The 22,193-nt window shown below is 43.6% G+C and overlaps 1 protein-coding gene across 1 annotated transcript in view; it reads left to right on the forward strand.

Moving 5' to 3' along the window:
- The window catches only part of LOC126335960 (uncharacterized), a 1,093,560-nt gene that overhangs the window by 783,040 nt on the left and 288,327 nt on the right, over nucleotides 1-22,193 (forward strand). Inside the window, exon 11 of the mRNA XM_049999436.1 lies at nucleotides 15,383-15,574. Coding sequence (XP_049855393.1) covers nucleotides 15,383-15,574 — 192 coding nt within the window. The remainder of the gene's footprint in view (nucleotides 1-15,382; nucleotides 15,575-22,193) is intronic.

The raw sequence follows: 22,193 nt of genomic DNA on the forward strand, positions 1-22,193 counted from the left end.
TTACCCTCCACGCTGCTCTCCAATACTAAATTGGTGATACCTTGATGCCTCAGAACATGTCCTACCAACCGATCCCTTCTTCTGGTCAAGTTGTGCCACAAATTTCTCTTCTCCCCAATCCGATTCAATACTTCCTCATTAGTTATGTGATCTACCCATCTAATCTTCAGCATTCTTTTGTAGCACCACATTTCGAAACCTATTTTCTTCTTGTCCAAACTATTTATCGTCCATGATTCACTTCCATACATGGCTTCACTCCATACAAATACTTTCAGAAACGACTTCCTGACACTTAAATCCATACTCGATGTTAACAAATTTCTCTTCTTCGGAAACGCTTTCCTTGCCATTGTCAGTCTACATTTTATATCTTCTCTACTTCGACCATTATCATTTATTTTTCTCCCCAAATAGCAAAACTCCTTTACTACTTTAAGCGTCTCATTTCCTAATGTAATACCCTCAGCATCACCCGACTTAATTCGACTACATTCCATATCCTCGTTTAGCTTTTGTTGATGTTCGTCTTATATCCTCCTTTCAAGACACTGTCCATTCCGTTGAACTGCTCTTCCAAGTGGTTTGCTGTCTCTGACAGAATTACAATGTCTTCGGCGAACCTCAAAGTTTTTATTTCTTCTCCATGGATGTCAATACCTACTCCGAATTTTTCTTTTGCTTCCTTTACTGCTTGCTCAATATACAGATTGAATAACATCGGGGAGAGGCTACAACCCTGTCTCACTCCCTTCCCAACCACTGCTTCCCTTTCATGTCCCTCGACTCTTATAACTGCCATCTGGTTTCTGTACAAATTGAAAATAGCCTTTCGCTCCCTGTATTTTACCCCTGCCACCTTCAGAATTTGAAAGAGTGTATTCCAGTCAACATTGTCAAAAGCTTTCTCTAAGTCTACAAATGCTAGAAACGTAGGTTTGCCCTTCCTTAACCTAGCTTCTAAGATAAGTCGTAGGGTAAGTATTGCCTCACGTGGTCCAACATTTCTACGGAATCCAAACTGATCTTCCCCAAGGTCGGCTTCTACTAGTTTTTCCATTCGTCTGTAAAGAACTCGCGTTAGTATTTTGCAGCTGTGACTTATTAAACTGATTGTTCGGTAATTTTCACATCTGTCAACACCTGCTTTCTTTGGGATTGGAATTATTATATTCATCTTGAAGTCTGAGGGTATTTCGCCTGTCTCATACATCTTGCTCACCAGATGGTAGAGTTTTGTCAGGACTGGCTCTCCCACGGCCGTCAGTAGTTCCAATGGAATGTTGTCTACTCCGGGGGCCTTGTTTCGACTCAGGTCTTTCAGTGCTCTGTCAAATTCTTCACGCAGTATTGTATCTCCCATTTCATCTTCATCTACATCCTCTTCCATTTCCATAATATTGTTCTCAAGTACATCGCCCTTGTATAGACCCTCTATCTACTCCTTCCACCTTTCAGCTTTCCCTTCTTTGCTTAGAACTGGGTTTCCATCTGAGCTCTTAATATTCATACAAGTGGTCCTCTTTTCTCCAAAGGTCTCTTTAATTTTCCTGTAGGCAGTATCTATCTTACCCCTAATGAGATAAGCCTCTACATCCTTACATTTGTCCTCTAGCCATCCCTGCTTAGCCATTTTGCACTTCCTGTCGATGTCATTTTTGAAACGTTTGTATTCCTTTTTGCCTGCTTCATTTACTGCATTTTTATATTTTCTCCTTTCATCAATTAAATTCAATATTTCTTCTGTTACCCAAGGATTTCTACTAGCCCTAGTCTTTTTACCTACTTGATCCTCTGCTGCCTTTACTACTTCATCTCTCAAAGCTACCCATTCTTCTTCTATTGTATTTCTTTCCCCCATTCCTGTCAATTGCTCCCTTATGCTCTCCTTGAAATTCCGTACAGCCTCTGGTTCTTTTAGTTTACCCAGGTCCCATCTCCTTAAATTCCCACCTTTTTGCAGTTTCTTCAGTTTTAATCTACAGGTCATAACCAACAGATTGTGGTCAGAGTCCACATCTGCCCCTGGAAATGTCTTACAATTTAAAACCTGGTTCCTAAATCTCTGTCGTACCATTATATAATCTATCTGAAACCTGTCAGTATCTCCAGGCTTCTTCCATGTATACAGCCTTCTTTTATGATTCTTGAACCAAGTGTTAGCTATGATTAAGTTGTGCTCTGTGCAAAATTCTACCAGGCGGCTTACTCTTTCATTTCTTTGCCCCAGTCCATATTCACCTACTACGTTTCCTTCTCTCCCTTTCCCTACTACCGAATTCCAGTCACCCATGACTATTAAATTTTCATCTCCCTTCACTATCTGAATAATTTCTTTTATTTGATCATACATTTCTTCAATTTCTTCGTCATCTGCAGAGTAGTTGACATATAAACTTGTACTACTGTAGTAGGTGTGGGCTTCGTATCTATCCTGGCCACAATAATGCGTTCACTATGTTGTTTGTAGTAGATTACCCGCATTTCTATTTTCCTATTCATTATTAAACCTACTCCTGCATTACCCCTATTTGATTTTGTGTTTATAACCCTGTATTCACCTGACCAGAAGTCTTGTTCCTCCTGCCACCGAACTTCACTAATTCCCACTATATCTAACTTTAACCTATCCATTTCCCTTTTTAAATTTTCTAACCTGCCTGCCCGATTAAGGGATCTGACATTCCACGCTCCGACCCGTAGAACGCCAGTTTTCTTTCTCCTGATAACGACATCCTCTTGAGTAGTCCCTGCCCAGAGATCCGAATGGGGGACTATTTTACCTCCGGAATATTTTACCCAAGAGGATGTCATCATCATTTAATCATACAGTAAAGCTGCATGCCCTCGGGAAAAATTAATTCCATAAATTATCTGGGAGTAGGCATTAGGAGTGATTTAAAATGGAATGATCATATAAAGTTGACCGTCGGTAAAGCAGATGCCAAACTGAGATTCATTGGAAGAATCCTAAGGAAATGCAATCCGAAAACAAAGGATGTAGGTTACAGTACGCATGTTCGCCCACTGCTTGAATACTGCTCAGCAGTGTGGGATCCGTACCAGATAGGGTTGATAAAAGAGAAAGAGAAGATCCAACTGAAAGCAGCGCGCTTCGTTACAGGATCATTTAGTAATCGCGAAAGCGTTACGGAGATGATAGATAAACTCCAGTGAAAGACTCTGCACGAGAGACGCTCAGAAGCTCGGTACGGGCTTTTGTTGAACTTTCGAGAACGTATCTTCACGGAGGAGTCAAGCAGTATATTGCTCCCTGCTACGTGTATCTCGCGAAGAGACAATGAGGACAACATTAGAGAGATTAGAGCCCACACAGAAGCATACCCACAATCTTTCTTTCCACGAGACTGGAGTAGAAGGGAGAACCGATAGGGGTACTCAAAGTACCCTCCGCGACACACCGTCAGCTGGATTGAGGAGTATAGATGTAGATGTAGATGTAGAATTATATCAGGTGATTTTACGGGGCGATAGCGGAGTGGCAAGTTGGATTGATTAAATACACTAAACACTACGTTTAGCCCACTGCTAAACGTGGGTATGCTTCTGTGTGGGCTCTAATCTCTCTAATATTATCCTCATTGTCTCTTCGCGAGATACACGTAGCAGGGAGCAATATACTGCTTGACTCCTCCGTGAAGATAAGTTCTCGGAAGTTCAACAAAAGCCCGTACCGAGCTACTGAGCGTGGGCTGAATATAAAATCAACGTTTCAGCCGCCCTTAATTCCTGAATGAGATACACTTCGAAGGTAATAACCAGAAAGATCACATCGCATGCAAATCTCTTGAACGGTCTAATAAGTTTGCAATTTAAAACTTATTTTGTAATGTTTATGTATGTGATCAATACCCAGTCAAAACGCGCGTTAATCAGATTCAGTAGAAATTCCGTTCGCCAATAATTTCTTTTTTTTTAAGTATCAGCAATTGACCTTGAAACCTGCCACTCCTTCTTGAGCTTGCCACAACGGTTCATACACAAATATCAACATTTTTCGTAACCTGCAATATACCCCAAACAGGAAATGTGATTTATGTACAGCGTGATCTGTCTTTTGACTACAAATAAGGAGATGATCAGGTTTCCGCAATGCGTAACAACGGTGGAAATTTACTGCATTGTAATACCATTTGAACATTGAATATGTAGGGATGCTGCAAATTCCACTCCACATTTAGTCAAAGTGTGATAAGATGCACCTTGTAGGTGCAGCTAGCTCCAGTGGTATGCCTTACTAGCAGTCGGCTGCCAACGCCACAAATATACCCTAGAATGACACGACGAGGCTTAATTCAACAAATATTTATTTTGGATCATTGTAGGCCAGAAAATGGTGGATTTTATGTGACCTTTTTTCTTTTCCAGCGTATTTAGGGCTTAGTTATTTATTTCTGTATGAACAGTTCTCTTTGCAATTTCACCCTCTTTCAACTAATACTGGCTATTCTTAATTCGAACCAGCATCGGAGTACCTCTAATACGTGTTTCCTGTAGTAATGAGAACCACCTATGAAAGTCGCTATCATTTTCACCTAAGAAACTAAAGATGCCAGTTATATTCGAACGCCAATTGAGGTAACGTTTTGGAAGTCTGTTTTCTGCAACGTTAGCCAAATGTGACTCCAGTTATAGCAGTTTTAATTACTTTTTCCAGGACTTGCATTGCGGGGTGACTGAATTCACTGTAAGTGGCCAAAATAGTTCATTCTAAATTCCCCAAATGCACTTTAGTAAAGACGAACTTAGGTTTTCATATTATGTTAATGTAAGAAGTACACCTCCAGAATGAGAAGGTTCTCTTTGATACTAAGCTTTCTTTGTATTACGTTGCATACCATCAGAATGTTGTTTTTAACATCCACTGAACCATATTTTTTTCTGTTTCAGTCAATGTTTACCCTAAATTTAGAAAGCCTATATGTACTGCCAAATGGCCTCAAGTCATTAGCACTCATTTCCAAACACTTGTCAGTCACTACGTCCTTGTTCTCTTTCAAATTAAGTGAGAAATCTTCTGGTGAAATTTGCAAACATTTCGTAACATCACGAGGTTCTAGAATGAGTGTTTAGTGACTTTTTACACAATCTGCGTTGCGAGACACCTACCGTTTTATTTGTAGCTGCTCATAAGGACACTACAATTTTCCCCTGCTGAACTGACACACTGTTGCGTAAGTGAGATGTATTCCCCAATTGTTGATTGTTCCTCAGTCTGTATTAAATTTAGTTTGTTCATTTTGCTGCTCGCGCCGTTATAATACGTGAGCTGCAGTGAGAATACTTAGGCAGACGTATTTCTGTCTATTCTTTAATCACGTTGGAGGGACAGCGCAACCTGTTGTCAGATGCAGCAGGCTGAAGGGGTCCCGTGAAGCTTGCCAGGCTTGCGGAAACCCCAGCTGGCCACCTTTAACCTCTGTGCTTCAGTACACATGTACTTTGTGTCTCCGTTTCCGCAGGTTGACCTGCTTTAATGGTTGCGGCAAAGATAGGGGCAGGTAAGCCGGAAGGAGAATATGTACATCTCTGGGTACTGACCGGCGGAACACTGTATGAGAAATGCTGAATCCTCTGTGGTTCAGACAGCATGCTGAAACCAACTGAACACACACGAGCTTTGCGTTCCTCTTGATCGTCACGGTAAGAAATCTCTACATTTCTGCATTTGACAAAGATGTTTTGCGCGAGGGTACAAGTAACGCGTGTATCGATTTTCTGCTAACAGCAATTGACTAACGCGGAGCGTGTTGCAGACCTGTCATATACGAAAACATGCTCGTAATGAAATGGCCACTTTTCATCATGACTAAGAAATGTGGGGGGTAAAAATTATAGAGGGAGACCGATGCTGGACTGCAGTGATCTGGTTCGAGTTGAACGTAGGTTGCAGTGGTTAAGCAAAGCTGGGCACAAGGTTGTTAAGAAGTTCTTGTGATAGGAAGCTGGTTGGGGAGTGCAAAAGTACTGGAACCATAAAATAACGTGTCTTTAAACAATAATTCATTAAAAACAACTAAAGTCACACAATAAAAGGTATACCATCAAGGGGATCACAATCCCGAGTACGTAACATGGAATTAAACCAAGAACAGTCAGATAAATAGCGCAGGGGTAAATGACACGCGCCCCACACAGCAAAATTTAAATTCTGAACTGTCAAAGTGACAGACAAAGAATGACAAATCAAACTGTTGCTAAATAGTTAATCGCCTTGGGGCTTTGTTCATAGGCAGGTAAAGGAAGACAAATGACAAACGTTAGAACTGTAAAAATGCCTTTAGGCCCAGTTAACTGTACGTTTCGCCGGAAAGCCAACAAAAATTGTTACAAGCAGATGTAATAAGTTAAATCCAAAATTATTCGTAACTACTGCACCGATGGTTTAAGGTCCAATTGTAAAAGCGTATTATGATAAGCTATGCAAACACAAGGAACAATTGCAGATTAAAACCATGAAACCTGAAACCATTGATTTACACTTGACAATTTCATCAAAGGGCATATGACTCAATAAACTTAGTAACTACGTTGAACGCAACACTGTATTTTGGAAACACTGAACTTCACTAGTATTCACGTACTGTAAGTCAGAACATGACCCCGTTAACTGAATTAACGACATTTTACAATTATTGAAGGCATTTTAAGGTTCGCCTGGAATTCTCCTAAAATACAAGAAATCCTTTAGTAACTATAGTGAGATTCAAGCAAACAACAGGCGGAGCTTATATTAAAGGTTCCCTCTAAGAGGCTCTCTTTACAAAAACTTTTTTATTTTATTTTTAATTTTTAAGTGAACATTTTCATATAAGAATGTAGTATTTAAATCATGATTAATTCAACTGACGTAGGCTGTTGCAGTTGGATAGCAAGAATAGTTACAGATCAAGAACATAAATACCAAAAGTAAATATTGTATCCAGAAGCAAATCGTGTGATTTACAAAAAAAATTTAATAGTACTACAAAAGAAAGTCGTACACTAGCGATCGGCAGACACTTAAGCAATCTTTACGATTGGTGGAGGTGCCCGAGAATTTGCCCCGAAATTTGATGAAAACACAAGAAGTCCGTAATTAATCATACAACAAGTTCTTACAGCCTGGTGCCAAGCATTGCAGTATGCTAATTTTATACTACAGGAGGCTCGTAGGCGAAACCAGAGATTAAACTCAGGATCAGCAAACAACGGCACTAGTTACTCAGATCTGCCGACAAACTGAGCAAGGCGCAGGCAGCATGATCGAATTAATCATCGACAGATGCTGATAGACGGAGGCTTACTTCACAAACGTAATAACGGCAACTAATACGGATCTAAAGTACTCATTGGCTAGCTGTCTTACAAAACTGAGCTCTATTAACGAACGTATTCCCAAACACGTTGGTCGTCTGTCACTGTACTAACTGAAGCATACAGTGAGGTCCATGCTAATATAACTTTAAGTAAGAATTACATCTCCTGCAACATACAAATAAAATTAAACAGTATGAGATTCAAAGCTAATGTGCAAAGTAAGTTTGAAGAAGCGCTTAAAGCACCAGCAAATCAAAGTGAAAAAACATCATGTTCACAAAACACACGACACGTGATAACACATGAGGCAAGCAAACTATAGGTAAACTTAACAACATGCGCCTAGAACACTGTTTAAACAAATAGCAAACATCGTAAAACACCGGATACGAGAGGAAAACGGTAGGTAATCTACCAAAGTAGAAAACAAAGAACCCCTTTAGCAACAAAAGGTTCAAATGGCTCTGAGCACTATGGGACTTAACATCTATGGTCATCAGTCCCCTAGAACTTAGAACTACTTAAACCTAACTAACCTAAGAACATCACACAACACCCAGCCATCACGAGGCAGGGAAAATCCCTGACCCCGCCGGGAATCGAACCCGGGAACCCGGGCGTGGGAAGCGAGAACGCTACCGCACGACCACAAGATGCGGTCAGCAACAAAAGCCATCCACACTGCTCAGTAAATAGCAGTTTCACATATTTAACGCATGTATCCACAAACCGTAAGTACGTGCTTAGTTATCAGGAACAAACTGGCGGATTTGGTCCACGATATCGCGTGGGAAGGAGATACATGAGGAACCAGGATGGATGAATTTAAAGCCAGAAATGAAGCACCTCACCGTAGTACACAATACGTGCAGGCAACAGTTCCCCAACAGGCAACAGTTCCCTCCAACGATGAGTCATAAGTAGTCCAAGTTCCTAGCCAGTGTGCTGGCTTCAATAATTCTTCACAAGCGAGGCCGCCGCCTTTAAGCAACGTTCAGCGTGTACCTAGCGCTCACAAATCCTCCATTTACCACAGCTGCAAGCCAGTCACTTCACTTATAACAAGCCGAGCGCGGGAATAAATCTTGTCCACTGCCATCCACGCTTACCATTTCGCGGGCCAGCATTCTCTCTTCGCCGAGCAACGGCCAGAGAGAAAGGCAACAAGAGGAGCTTCGATACCAGCGAAGATATCATGCGTGCGTGGCACGAAGTTCTTCTGGCAGGGCCTTCCCTTTCTCCAGTCTCACCGCTGACAACTGCTGGATGATCATTGGTGCACGTCCACACGCCGCAATACGTCTCCCCAACGTATCCGACGTATGGTGGATGAGACTTAAGCGAGTGAACGGACAGGCCAGTCCTTTCGACAAAGATCCTCTCGCTCTAGGAGCCCCACCTCTTGGTCAGTTCGAAGAGGTTGCGGGTTGTCATCTATAAACATTGGCGAAGTACGAGTAGGACTTGCGCACTGAGGATTCTGGCCGCGCGGGATTAGCCGAGCGGTCTCAGGCGCTGCAGTCCTGAACTGCGCGGCCGGTCCTGGCGGAGGTTCGAGTCCTCCCTCGGGCATGGGTGTGTGTGTTTAGGTTAAGTAGTGTGTAAGCTTAGGGACTCATGACCTTAGCAGTTCAGTCCCATAAGATTTCACACACATTTGAGTATTCTGTACACTACTGTCGCAGGTTCGAATCCTGCCTCGGGCATGGATGTGTGTGGTGTCTTTAGGTTAGTTAGGTTTAAGTAGTTCTAAGTTCTAGGGCACTGATGACCTCAAATGTTAAGTCCCATAGTGCTCAGAGCCATTTGAACCATTTTTTTGATTCTGTACAAATTTAATCATGTTCATATATGTCGTTCATCTATATTGAGAATCGAGAATCTAAACCATTTTTGTCAATTTCCGATATGGTTACCAGCAAGATATCGGTCCCAGGAATTCCCATACCTTATCAGAATCTCTAGAGTAGTTCTTCAGGCTAGCACGAACATGCGAAAAGAAGCGAGTAGGTGTATCAGTTTATACCTACAGATATAGAAAATTTTTAAAAAATGTCTTGTTTAGTTACTAAAACATAACTACAACTTACATATTTACGTTTCCATGCAGTAATATTCGTCTGTTATTGTTCTGACGGATGATGAATGCAATGTTTTTTCTAATGGCAAAAGGATATTTTGTAATATAATTACAGTCGAACAATTTCCATATTTTTTACTTTACTTTACTGTGAAATCTTACTTCTTGCCAAATTTCATGATTCTACATCAACGAAAAGTACCCTATAGGTTTTGAATAGTGAGCTCGTGAGTATCAACACACGTGACATAAATGGCCAGATCTTTTGCTTGCATTGAGATAAAGTCCATCCGAAATAAGCTCGGAGGGCCCCACGGTATCGTCCGACTGCCGTTTAATCCTCAGTCGTTAGGCCTCACTGAATGAGGACGTGGAGGGGCATGTGGTCAGCACACCTCTCTCCCGGTCGTCAGCTTTCGGAACCAGAACCGCTATTTCTCACTCAAAAAGCTCCCCGATTGGCCTCACAAGGGCTGAGTACACACTGTTTCCTGACTGAGCTCGGTGAACTCGGAGGGGTCACCCATCTAAGCGCTAGCCTAGCCCGACTCCGCTTAACTTTGATGAGGTGATTGGAACAGGTTTTACCACTGTGGCAAGGCCGTTGGTGACTGCATTAACTCACAGCCTTAAATTTTATACACAGCCAAGGGACCATGAACGTTAGTACATGATATAAATTTGAATTTGATAACGCCAACCTGTTCATGAGAAAAAGCGATCGTAACAGACGGACAGACAAATAGACATAAGGATAAAAATTGACAAAAAACTATTTATTCGTGTTCTATAATTACAAATTAAGAATTTTCGAATTTTTTTCCTGTACATGTTCTGTTAAACCTTGATTCTTGGCGAATTTCATGATTCCAGAACAATGGAAGGTACCCTGTAGGTTTGGATGAGTGGGTTTACGAGCTTCAAAGTATGTGACATAAATGGCCGAATCTTTTGACTGAATTGACATAGAAGTTTAAATGTTTCACACCGCCAATGGATCATAGACTTCAGAATGTGACACAAATTTTAATTTGTGAGACCAGCCTGTTACAGAGAAAACTGAGTCTTAACAGAGGAACAGACACATTGATAAAAACGTGGAAAAAATCTTTCCATGTGATTTGATTACAAATTAACAATTTTTAGAGTTCTATCCTTTTCAATATTTCATTACCCTAGGTTAACGGAAATACCATATAGGTTTTGATGAGTGAGTTTCGAGTATCAAAATGTGTGAGATAAATCGTCGTATCTTTTGATTAAATTGATTTGGAAGCTTAAAATTTTTTCACTGCCAAGGTTCCTTAATATGTAACATAAATTATGTAGGATGCAGGTTAGAAAATATGAATTCGCAGAAGCCAGTTTCTACGCTGCTGAGCGCATTTGCAATCCAAGAGCTCTTTGACTTGTACGTAAAGCGCTACACCTACCTACATACCCCGCAAGCCTCCACACGATGCATGGCGGAGGGAACGTCGTGCCACTGTGAGTCATACCCTTCCCTGTTGTTTCCATTTGCGAACGAAGCGAAGGAAAATCGACTGTCTAGATACACGTGTTTTGCACGAGGCCTGATTTCTCTTATATTGTCTTCGCGGTCCTTAAGCGAGATCTATGTCGGTGGCCCATAGGACCGTTCTGGTGTTTGTCTCAAATGCCAATTGTAAAAACTTTCTCAGTATTGTTTCGCGGAAAGAACGTCTACTTCCCTCCAGGGATTCGTATTTAAACTCAGAAGAATTACTATTAATCACTTGTTTATCGAACCTACCAGTAACATATCTAAGAGCACGCCACTGAATTTCTTCCATGTGTTCCTTTCACCTGACCAGTTGGGGATCGTAAACACTCCTCCAGAGATCAAGGAATATATCACGCAAGTGTTCTTTACGCGATCTCCCAAAATACGTGTATAAAAAAGAATCATCCGATTTTTGAAAAAATCTTAATTATTATGTTATTTGAGATACGTGCGTGATCAACGTACTGTTGGACAGAGCAAACTCTCTAGTTTTACATGGCTCACATTGTAGCAGCAGTTTACTCCAATTTCAGTTGTAATAAAAATGGAGTCAGGACAACAAAAAGCGTTTTGTGTCCTACGTTTTGCGCAGTGCGAGTCAATAATAACTGATTAGATGACTTTCGTGGGGGCATGTTGAACACCTATGAAAAGGTATGAAAAAAAGCTTTTTCAGTTTCCTATTCATCAAAACACGAAATTCATTGTATATGTTTATTAGTTCCAGAAATGTAGACGTGTAAAATCCGATGGTTCTTTTTTATACATCCCGTACTTCCAATAAAACGCAGTCAAGCATTCACCTTCCCTACTACCAACCTGACGTGCTGATTCCATTTTAATTGAATCAACTGTGGCCTTTGGTGAAACTGTAAATTTACTAAATATAGACTGTTTTAGCCTTGTTTCACAATTTTATTATTGATGTTATTGCACAACCTAGGTTTCGGCTTATAAGCTCATTTTCAAGTACATTACTGATTCCCAAAGATGACAATGCACAAATAAACATGATGACATGGCAAAGATAGTCATCTCAACTTCTAAAGGCATCGATCCGTAGCTTAATGTATAGTTACATCAATGACTATTTTTAAGAAATTACATACGTTATTACACATCCAGCAATTACACTACAATGACCGGACTAAAGTTACGCATCACCAAGAGCTTTTTAACTGGACTGGACTGGGGCGAAAGTTTTGCTTCTATCCTGGAGGTCTAAAACAGGTGAATAATTTGTGAGCGACGTGGGTGCTATTCTGTCATTCTGCGCAACGGATTAATCTGAGATGTACCCTTTACCCTGTGGCTCCTGCAAGATGCAATTTCCACCCCCACACTACTACAGAAGAGACAGACGCTCCTAGCGTTCTAAAGAGAAATGCCTGACAAACTTTCAGCAATAAATATCTTCTGGAGTCGTCCACTTAAGGAAATGACACAAAAATTCAAAAAAAATTCTTACATAATTTGTGGGATACTTGGGTACTGGAGCAGTGCTAGTTAGTGTAAGAAAATCATGAAACTAACCAAAATTATTATTTATTTTGCAAAAATTTTGAGAAATCACAATGTCACGTTTAGTTATGAACTGAAAAAGTTATTTCCGGGTTCTTTCTTACCTCTTAAGGATAGGATTCGCTACTGAAATTCCTATACAAAGTTTAAGATTGTTATTGACTTGGCAGAATGGCTGATAGCCGCGCCTACTCAACTTGAATAAGTATCCGTTAGAATGTTGCTAGGCATGGTGAAGGCTGTCTCGTGTGAAATGCAGGGAAGTGTACTATTGTGGAGGAAAAATGGGGCTCTCAAGAGCTGTAGCGCACAATACCGTAAGCTGCGACGACTGCTGTCTGCGCCGCTCGCTGCTCACAAATAAGATAACTCTCGTTCTATCTGGATTGACCTTCGCCAATCGAACTCTCCCTACGCCTTGATGAAGTCAAGGACTCCTATTCGACCCTAGTCTAACTACTGGTGTGGTACACTGGTCAGATAACCAGTCCACCGCGATGCCACTCAAAAATTTGCTCACAGGCGTTTAACTATAACTCTGTCCGTTCACACCACACAATAAGTGAGGTGGCCAACACAGTGAATAACGCTTAATCGCAAGGACTCAGTATAGGGTTCCACTCCGATTCGCTCTCGACAGAGGTGCTCTCCCAGTGAAGTACTGAGGAGAGACTTGTTCCTCGCTCTTTGAGTACATGTACGAGCGCGCACGCTCTCGTTACGTTTTCTCGCTCCAAGAGCGACAACGGAACGGCCCCTCTCCACGCCAGACGTGAAGGGGTATATCTTTTGGTCTCTTCCATTACTTCTTTAGCTCAAGGCGTCAGAAATATCGTGTGCCAATCAGCATTGCTCTTCTAAAATGGGAGAATGACATTTAGTTTAAGGCGATTAATCCGGAAATCTGTAGCATCGGAGTTTGGCATTTGCTGTCTCCCTGTGAAAATCTGTTAAACTGAGTACTCTGTTTGTAAAGAATGCGTAGACTGGGTGCTCCCACACACTGTAGCGGAATTTGCTTTTAAGCCGAACACAGGGCCGTTCCCCCGTTCAGTTGGGCACATGCTGTCCGCTCCACGGGGCGGTCGAGGCTGACTCGTCCTCTGAAGGGACCGGCCTCCCAGTGTGCGGTCTGCCTCTCTCTAACTAAAAGCTCCTGTGACTGTAGTGTCTGGAATGTATGTGCGTACGCCAGCCTCGAGTATTTCAACCACAGTGCGCTTACTTGTTATTTGCATATCATTTACATGAATTCATACAACATTGACTTTATCTTATCGAATTTGGGTTCGAATGAAGCGTCTTGATGTGCGGAATATGATTGCGAGGGCGGAATATGTAAGCAATCAAGGTCAGGAGACCACAACATCATACAAATTGGACTGGGTTTGCTCATTTAATGATAGGCGTGGGGATATACGCATCTGTCTTTTAATTTCTATAATTTCTAATTGGTTGTGTTTGGCCCCCTGTTCCTCTCTGTATAGGACTTGTACATCTATTGTGTATTTGTGATTATTGTTCAGGCAATGTTCTGCAAAAGCTGAATCAGGCTTCTTCAATCTCCAGCTTCTGAAGTGTTCTTTTAACCTGGTGCAGACTGACCTCCCTGTCTGTCCAGTGTTGCAAGACTGACCCTCACGGCATGTGATTTTATAAATCCAGGTTTTTGTGAGTGCTGGTTGTCTGTCTTTTGCATTGAACAAGAAACTACCTATTATCTGAGGGACATGGAAAAACGCAGATAAACCCCTTGCCTTCAAGATGATACAAATGCTATTTGATGTATTCCCTATAAAAGGTTGTTGTTGTTGTTGTTGTTGTTGTTGTCTTCAGTCCTGAGACTGGTTTGATGCAGCTCTCCATGCTACTCTATCCTGTGCAAGCTGCTTCATCTTCCAGTACCTACTGCAATCTACATCCTTCTGAATCTGCTTAGTGTATTCATCTCTTGGTCTCCCTCTACGATTTTTACCCTCCACGCTGCCCTCCAATGCTAAATTTGTGATCCCTTGATGCCTCAAAACATGTCCTACCAACCGATCCCTTCTTCTAGTCAAGTTGTGCCACAAACTTCTCTTCTCCCCAATCCTATTCAATACCTCCTCATTAGTTACGTGCTCTATCCACCTTATCTTCAGCATTCTTCTGTAGCACCACATTTCGAAAGCTTCTATTCTCTTCTTGTCCAAACTAGTTATCGTCCATGTTTCACTTCCATACATGGCTACACTCCATAGAAATACTTTCAGAAACAACTTCCTGACACTTAAATCTATACTCGATGTTAACAAATTTCTCTTCTTCAGAAACGCTTTCCTTGCCATTGCCAGTCTACATAGGTAATCTGAACCATTTCTTTTCCAGTTTTTCTGTGTTTTTTATTGAGAACAGTAGGGACCTGGCTTGCTTCTTCATCTTTTTACCTAAATTTTATCACCGGTCTTAGGGTCAAATTCATTCAATTTCACATAGCTTTGAAGCTTCAGGACTATATATTTAATTAACGTGCTGCGTCAATCAACACCCAAGTAGTTCTGTATTCGAACGTTACATGGACAGGGTTTTTCCCTACTAGTAGGCTTTAACTTTGATTTCTTACATTTAAAGCAAACTACCGTTCCTCACACCAAATGAAATTTCGAACCATCATTCTGTATCCCAGTACGCTATAGCGTCATCAGCAAAGCGTCACAGAGTGAGGTTAAATGGTTTATCTATATGGAGAACAACAGCGCTCCCATCTCACTTCTGTGGGGCATATCAAACGATGCCCTTGTAACCAGTGAACACCCGTTGCATAAGATCGAACCTCTGTTCACAGTATGATCCTAGCGTTAGTATCTATGATTTGGGTTCCTATGTGGTGCTTTGACGACCAGAGCTCAACGTAACACACAGCAGAAGCAAAACCATGTGGCGCTCGATGTTTGCAGGTACTGCAGGCGGGCGAGGGCGGCGGCCTGGGCCTGGACACAGAGTGTGGGGCGGCGCCGGGCAGCCCCGGCAGCTTGGCGATGACGCCGTCTTCCCGGCGGAAGCACCTGCTGCTGCTTCAGCACCAGCAGCGCTCCTCCATGGACACCGATGCCCTCGACGAGGAGCTAGACCTCTCCGATGTCACCCAGGTGCGGCCCGCAGCACGCTGTACGGCGCGCCCACGCGTTCAGTAGGACACTGTGCTGCTCCTCTCGCCGCACCTCATCGGGGCGTGACTCACAATGTTTATTCATGACTGAATGAAACTTTCTCTGTTTCTGGGCCACATCAGTTCGAATAAAATTCTCGACCTTTCGATGCCCACCTCCGCCATCTTCGTCTGGAATAAAACCAGTCCGCAGCTCGTGGTCGTGCAGTAGCGTTCTCGCTTCCCGCGCCCTGGTTCGATTCCCGGCGGGGTAAGGGATTTTCTCTGCCTCGTGATGACTGGGTGTTGTGTGCTGTCCTTAGGTTAGTTAGGTTTAAGAAGTTCTAAGTTCTAAGGGACTGATTACCATAGATATTAAGTCCCATAGTGGTTAGAGCCATTTGAACCATTTTGAATAAAACCACTGACTGCCGGGACTGACTCGGTTTTCCGCTTATATAGCCATTACTGCGGCCTCTGGCCCCAACCAGAGAAGGACGAAACGAAGCATGCGCAGAAGGTGAGTTGTGTAGCTCATAGCAGTCTCCGGTCCGCCGCGGGACCGAGTCTCACTAGAAAGTCAACCCGCGGCGCTTACGTCACAGCACGTGACACAGCAGGTCTTACGACTGCCAGCAGAAGTCTCCGGCGGTGAGCGAGTACCTATTTCAGACGAGTTTAACAAATCTTGCCTGTGTATTTAAATGCTGGCAAGTTCACGATAGGAACGACGAAATGAAGAACTTTAGTGGTGATCTTTTCAATTAAACATTGATTTCCCCTGGGCTCCGCACGGTCCCGAGCGTTCGTGAAGTGGGGCAGACAAGCCGATCAGTGTGACGTCACAAGTTTGTTGCAGGGCCCGTATAACTCGTTGGCCTCGCGCAGGACCGGCCCCTCGCGCCGAGGCCCACGAGAAAGACAGGCCGCGGGGCGTACGTCACGAAGGTAGTCCTGAACTCGCTCACTCGCTCAGCTCAGCAGACAAAATGCGTTTCTAAACCTGTTAACTCGCAGCTGGGCGTGTAAGTACTAACGATAATTGTATCTTCCACTGGAATCTGGTATTATAAAATCTTGCTGATTAACAGTACTACAGCAAAATTTAATTTAAGATCAATATTCGAATAAATGGTATAACGGCTTGTTTATAGCATGCAGTCTCTCCTGCTTAACATTACTCATTACATTCTGGAAGTGGTGCCTTATGCAACTGATAATCATCTTAGTATGATTTGATTTTATTGCACGCGAGTACAGCCGTAACAAATTATAAGTAGACCCATGGACTTCCCATCGTTATGGGACTAATAACAGTAAGATTCCACAATAGCGGTTTCCAGTAGAAGATTCAGTTTTCGTTTGTACGGACACGCCTAGTTACGAGTTGACAGGTGTAGAAACTAGTTTGTCAGCTGATTTGACCGAGCGGGCGCAGGACTACCTTCGTGACGTACGCGCCACGGCCTGTCTTTCTCGTGGGCCTCGGCTCGCGCCACCTGACGTCACTCGGTCCCGCGCGCACTGGAGCTGCTATGAGCTGCCCAACTCACCTTCCGCGCATACGTCATTTCCGCTCTCTGCGGTTACACAGGCGGAAAACAGTCCCAGGCCCGGAGCTAGTGGTTTTACCCCTGACGGCGATGACGAAAATGGCCATCGAGTACTGGAGAATTTTATTCGAACTGACACGGCTTGAAAACCGAATAGATTTTATTCAGACATGCCGCCGCGGAAGATTCCGAGGATACGTTCATGAATTTTAATGTCGATGATATAAAGGGTAATATATCATACCGTACAACATTTTCCTTACATTTCAACACAGTAATATAAATCTGGTAGTAAATAGTTAATGTGAAACATTCCAACGGAGATACAGAAGTATCCGGGTTTGTCCACCCTTCAACATCATGACTGCTTAAACTATGCTGGGGACACTTTCAGTGGTGTGTCTGACAGTCTGTAGAGAATAATAGCCCATTCTTCCTCAAGAGCAGAAATGAGACAAGGTAGTGATCCCAGACGCTGGGGACACTTTCAGTGGTGTGTCTGACAGTCTGTAGAGAATGATAACCCATTCTTCCTCAAGAGCAGAAATGAGACAAGCTAGTGATCCCAGACGCTGGGGACACTTTCAGTGGTGTGTCTGACAGTTTGTAGAGAATGATAACCCATTCTTCCTCAAGAGCTGAAATGAGACAAGGTAGTGATCCCAGACGCTGGGGGGTTGGGTTGGGGTTGTTTTGGGGAAGGAGACCAGACAGCGAGGTAATCGGTCTCATCGGATTAGGGAAGGACGGGGAACGAAGTCGGCCGTGCCCTTTGAAAGGAACCATCTCGGCATTTGCCTCGAGCGATTTAGGGAAATCACGGGAAACCTAAATCAGGATGGCCGGACGCGGGATTGAACCGTCGTCCTCCCGAATGCGAGTCCAGTGCCAGACGCTGGGGCGTAGAGTGTAGTCTACATTCGGTTCAGATCGGGACTCTCGGCAGCTTAGTCCATTTCAGGAACGTCATTGCCAACTAATCATTGTCGCACTGATGACAGGGTGCCGTGTCATGCTGACACAAACAGTGACCGCCTCCGAACTTTCCTGTGCTATACGTAGAACACATTCGGTTCGTAGCTTTTTGCAAATAGAATTTTCTTAAACACATGGTGGGTACCTCCCCGTAATTACAATAAAACGCCCCTTTTAGTAGTACAAACTCTTCCATACTTCACCGTTGGCACTACACACGACAGCAGGTGATGTTCTCGAGGCTTCGCCACGCCAAATCTAAGCATTTCCATCGGACTGGCACAGGGTATAGCTCGATTCAGTATCTCAGATTATTTGTTTCCAGCCATGAACTATTCAGTTGCGTCGGTCTTTACACTACCTCAAATGTCGCTTCTCATTAGCTGCATAAATGTATGGCCAATGAGGAGGTGCTCGAGCATTCTACTCCATTCTTTTTAATTACTCGCACACATGAAACGTGCGCTCTGGACTGCTGGTGACACTTTGAATCTCAAGAGTGATTCCTTCCATTAGTTTCATGCTATTTTTTTGCAACCAGCTTCCGCAGTGCTTGACGCTCCACGTATGTCAGCACATGAGGGTTGCCTAGTTTTGGTTTAACAGTTCCTTAGCGTTTCTTATCACAATCACATCGCCCACGTTGGACATGCATGGCTTTAGAAGGGTTGAAAAGTCCCTAATGGTTCAGGTGAATCCAGCGACCAGCCCATGTTGGAATTCACCGAGTTCCTCTGACCCACCAGCTCTGCCGTCATTGCTCCCTTACTGACAACACAATACTCCCCGTTTCCTTTTACACCGGCGGGTCAGTCTCTCGTGACATCAAGTGGTCAATTTCGCATGACATAGTGGTGCCCAAACACTTTTTGTCAGGTGACGTACAGATTAAAAATTTTAAAAATTTAGCTATTCATTTCGGACGTGTTCTGATGCATCGCACACTATAGAGGGATATGTGATTAGAATGCCATTGTACCCTGCTTCACAAGTGGGTTAGATATAGCGTCAGGAATCGTACTGATGACACGCGCCATACTGGTGTTTTTTTCCCGACAGTTGACTTCGGAAACTTATTATTCACACACGGGCTAATGTCGCACTCCTTTGTGATCACGCCACAGGAGTACGCGAAACAAGAAGGGTGAAAAACGTATGAGCACTCTCTGCTGCTTTGGATGGCATCCATATTTCGTCTAATGGTTTTGAACGATCTCTAGTGGCGTCATCCTGTACATCTGAGCAAGAATTATGGGCGCACAGCATTCCAAACGGGTGAGATCACGTTCAATAGTGTTTGCTGACCCAGGATATCCTTAGAGTAGGTTAGAACCGTCTGGGGTTGTCAGGAGTGCCAAAGCTTGTCAAGAACGTCATCCTGTCGGTTATCACCTTGGAAACTGTCGTTTTAGACCGAAAAATATGTGGGATATCTATGCCCCAACGGAAGAGATGGTTTCATTGATGCCCTTTATGCCAACCCCTAAGGCCATATCGTGTCTATTCTGAGCAGCGGTGCGTCTGAAATCTTTTCCTCCGCCACCCACAAGACAACCACGTGATTTTTAACGCTTAGCGTCGCGGTTGTGACTTCGGTCGCAAAGGGGTCAAAATAAGGGGTGAAATGTGGGTGATGAAGCGTGTGGTGACCTGTCCATAGCGCGACACGTCCCCTGTGGCATTGAGCATAATTGTGGTGAAATTTTGTGTCATTGTGACATCATTCATCCACCTTACACCTCACAAGAACTTCTCAGCTCTCGGACTTTTCTTGCATGTGTCGACATTTTGCTATTTGAAGCGTTTCCGATCCTGAGGGTGCCGTCGCAGGGTGCCACGCTTACGTACCATAGCAGAGAAAGGTTGTAGGCTCCTTTGAGCAAAATTTCAGATTTATGCGACGTGGTGAGGGACAATTACGGGCTTTCAAAACAGTGAGCCTGTAATTCTGTTGTGCAGTGTACTAACGGGACCTTCTGCTATAGGCAACAACATGGTGGGTTGTATCAGTGGAATAAAGGTCGATATAGCAAATGATTTAATACTGGGTTACAACCATACCAATTTTCCGAATCAGATTCGCGGTATAGGGTATACTGTAAAAGCGATTATGCCGGGTCATCCAAAAGTCAGTATATATTTGAAAACTTAACAAACCCTCGGAATAATGTAGATAGAGAGGAGAAAATTCACACACATGCTTGGAATGACATGGGGTTTTATTAGAACAAAAAAAAGTATTGCTAGACGCGTGAAAGATCTCTTGCACACGTCGTTTGGTGATGATAATGTGCTCAGCCTCCACTTTCGCCACGCTTGGCCTCCCAGGTCTCCAGACCTCAGTCCGTGCGATTATTGGCTTTGGAGTTACCTGAAGTCGCAAGTGTATCGTGATCGACTGATATCTCTGGGGATGTTGAAAGACAACATCCGACGCCAATGGTTTAAATGGCTCTGAGCACTATGGGACTTAACATCTGTGGTCAACAGTCCCCAAGAACTTAGAACTACTTAAACCTAACTAACCTAAGGACATCACACACATGCATGCCCGAGGCAGGATTCGAACCTGCGACCGTAGCAGTCGCGCGGTTCCGGACTGAGCGCCTGAACCGCTAGACCACCGCGGCCGGCCCGACGCCAATACGTCACCATAACTCCGGACATGCTTTACAGTGCTGCTCATAACATTATTCCTCGACTACAGCTATTGTTGAGGAATGATGGTGGACATATTGAGTATTTCCTGTAAAGAACATCATCTTATGCTAATTATTGCTATTCTGATCAGATGAAGCGCCATCTGTCGGACATTTTTTGAACGTTTCCATTTTTTTGGTTCTAATAAAACCCCATGTCATTCCAAGCATGTGCGTCAATTTGCACCTCTCTACATTATTGCGCGGTTTATTCAGTTTTCAAATTTATACTGACTTTCTGATCACCCGGTACATTACATTTATCTTGGCTCACCAGACGTCACACTGCACAGGGACTGGCATAGGTGATCACCACCTTTGTACGTATAAAGCTGTCCTGGGATATATGATCTCCACAGTGGCAGAGATGAGGAACTGGGTTGTTGTCAGGATGGCGATCGACGACAGTTTTGAGAAACTACATTAGTAGTCACACATTATAGTGAGGAATAAACACTAGTAAGCACTGGCAACGCTGTCCTGGGTGTTTGCGGTGAAGACAGCGAGCGGGGAGGCGCTGATGCAGCAGGCAAGTAGCAGCCTTTTTTGGCGCAAGCGGCTCGGCTTGAGCATTGACGTGCGGTGTTTTTGGTCGCGAATATGCTGCCTGAACACAGCTTTGCAACTCAGGGTAGCATGCACCGAAATGCGCGAAACCCCGCCATGGTCCTCGTACAGGAAGACAGCCCTCATCAGGAGTGCCCGCCCTTGCAAGAAGAGGTGCACGCAGAGGCATACATGTTTGGGACCAGAAGCCTGGTAGTAGCTGGAAGTAGGCCCAGAGGCATCCCACAGGCTGGAAGGTACAAAGTCCATGGCATTGGACTTAGAGTCAGCAGAGACCCACAGTCAGTGGAGATTGACTCTCATGGTGGCTGCTTATAGTAGCAAGTCGATCCGAAGACCTGCACAGACCACCGCTTGTAGACGGGGGCTGCCAAACAGGAATTCTATTGACTAAAAATGAAGGTCGTTTCTACTGTCGTGGTGAGTATTTCTTTTGCTACCACATTGGGTGTGGTCACGTAGGCCACAACAAGTCTTCAACTCTAGTGTGATGCAACCAGGCCATCTACATCATGGTGTCTTTGCCTCTCTGCTGGCCCCTCCGCTTGGCGACATGAGGTAACCACCCTGATTCTTCGACAGCCATGCTCGCTTCATCTGTAAGTCGCTCTTGAGTTACTCACGTCCAGCCATTTGTTTTGACCTTCTTCTCTGGCCCAAGGAACTTGTTATAATTATTCCCAGCCACACAGAGTAAGTTATTTGCGGAGCAGCAGATGAAAAGAGAATGTTTGGACTAACGAATATTGTGGTTCGCTTTGGTATACACCAATGGCAGAGTACGTGTGCCTCTGAAACCGATGAATTCCACTTACTATCAGTGCAG

This window comes from Schistocerca gregaria, chromosome 2 (genome assembly GCF_023897955.1).
Source record: "Schistocerca gregaria isolate iqSchGreg1 chromosome 2, iqSchGreg1.2, whole genome shotgun sequence".
In the NCBI taxonomy this organism is placed as follows: domain Eukaryota; kingdom Metazoa; phylum Arthropoda; class Insecta; order Orthoptera; family Acrididae; genus Schistocerca; species Schistocerca gregaria.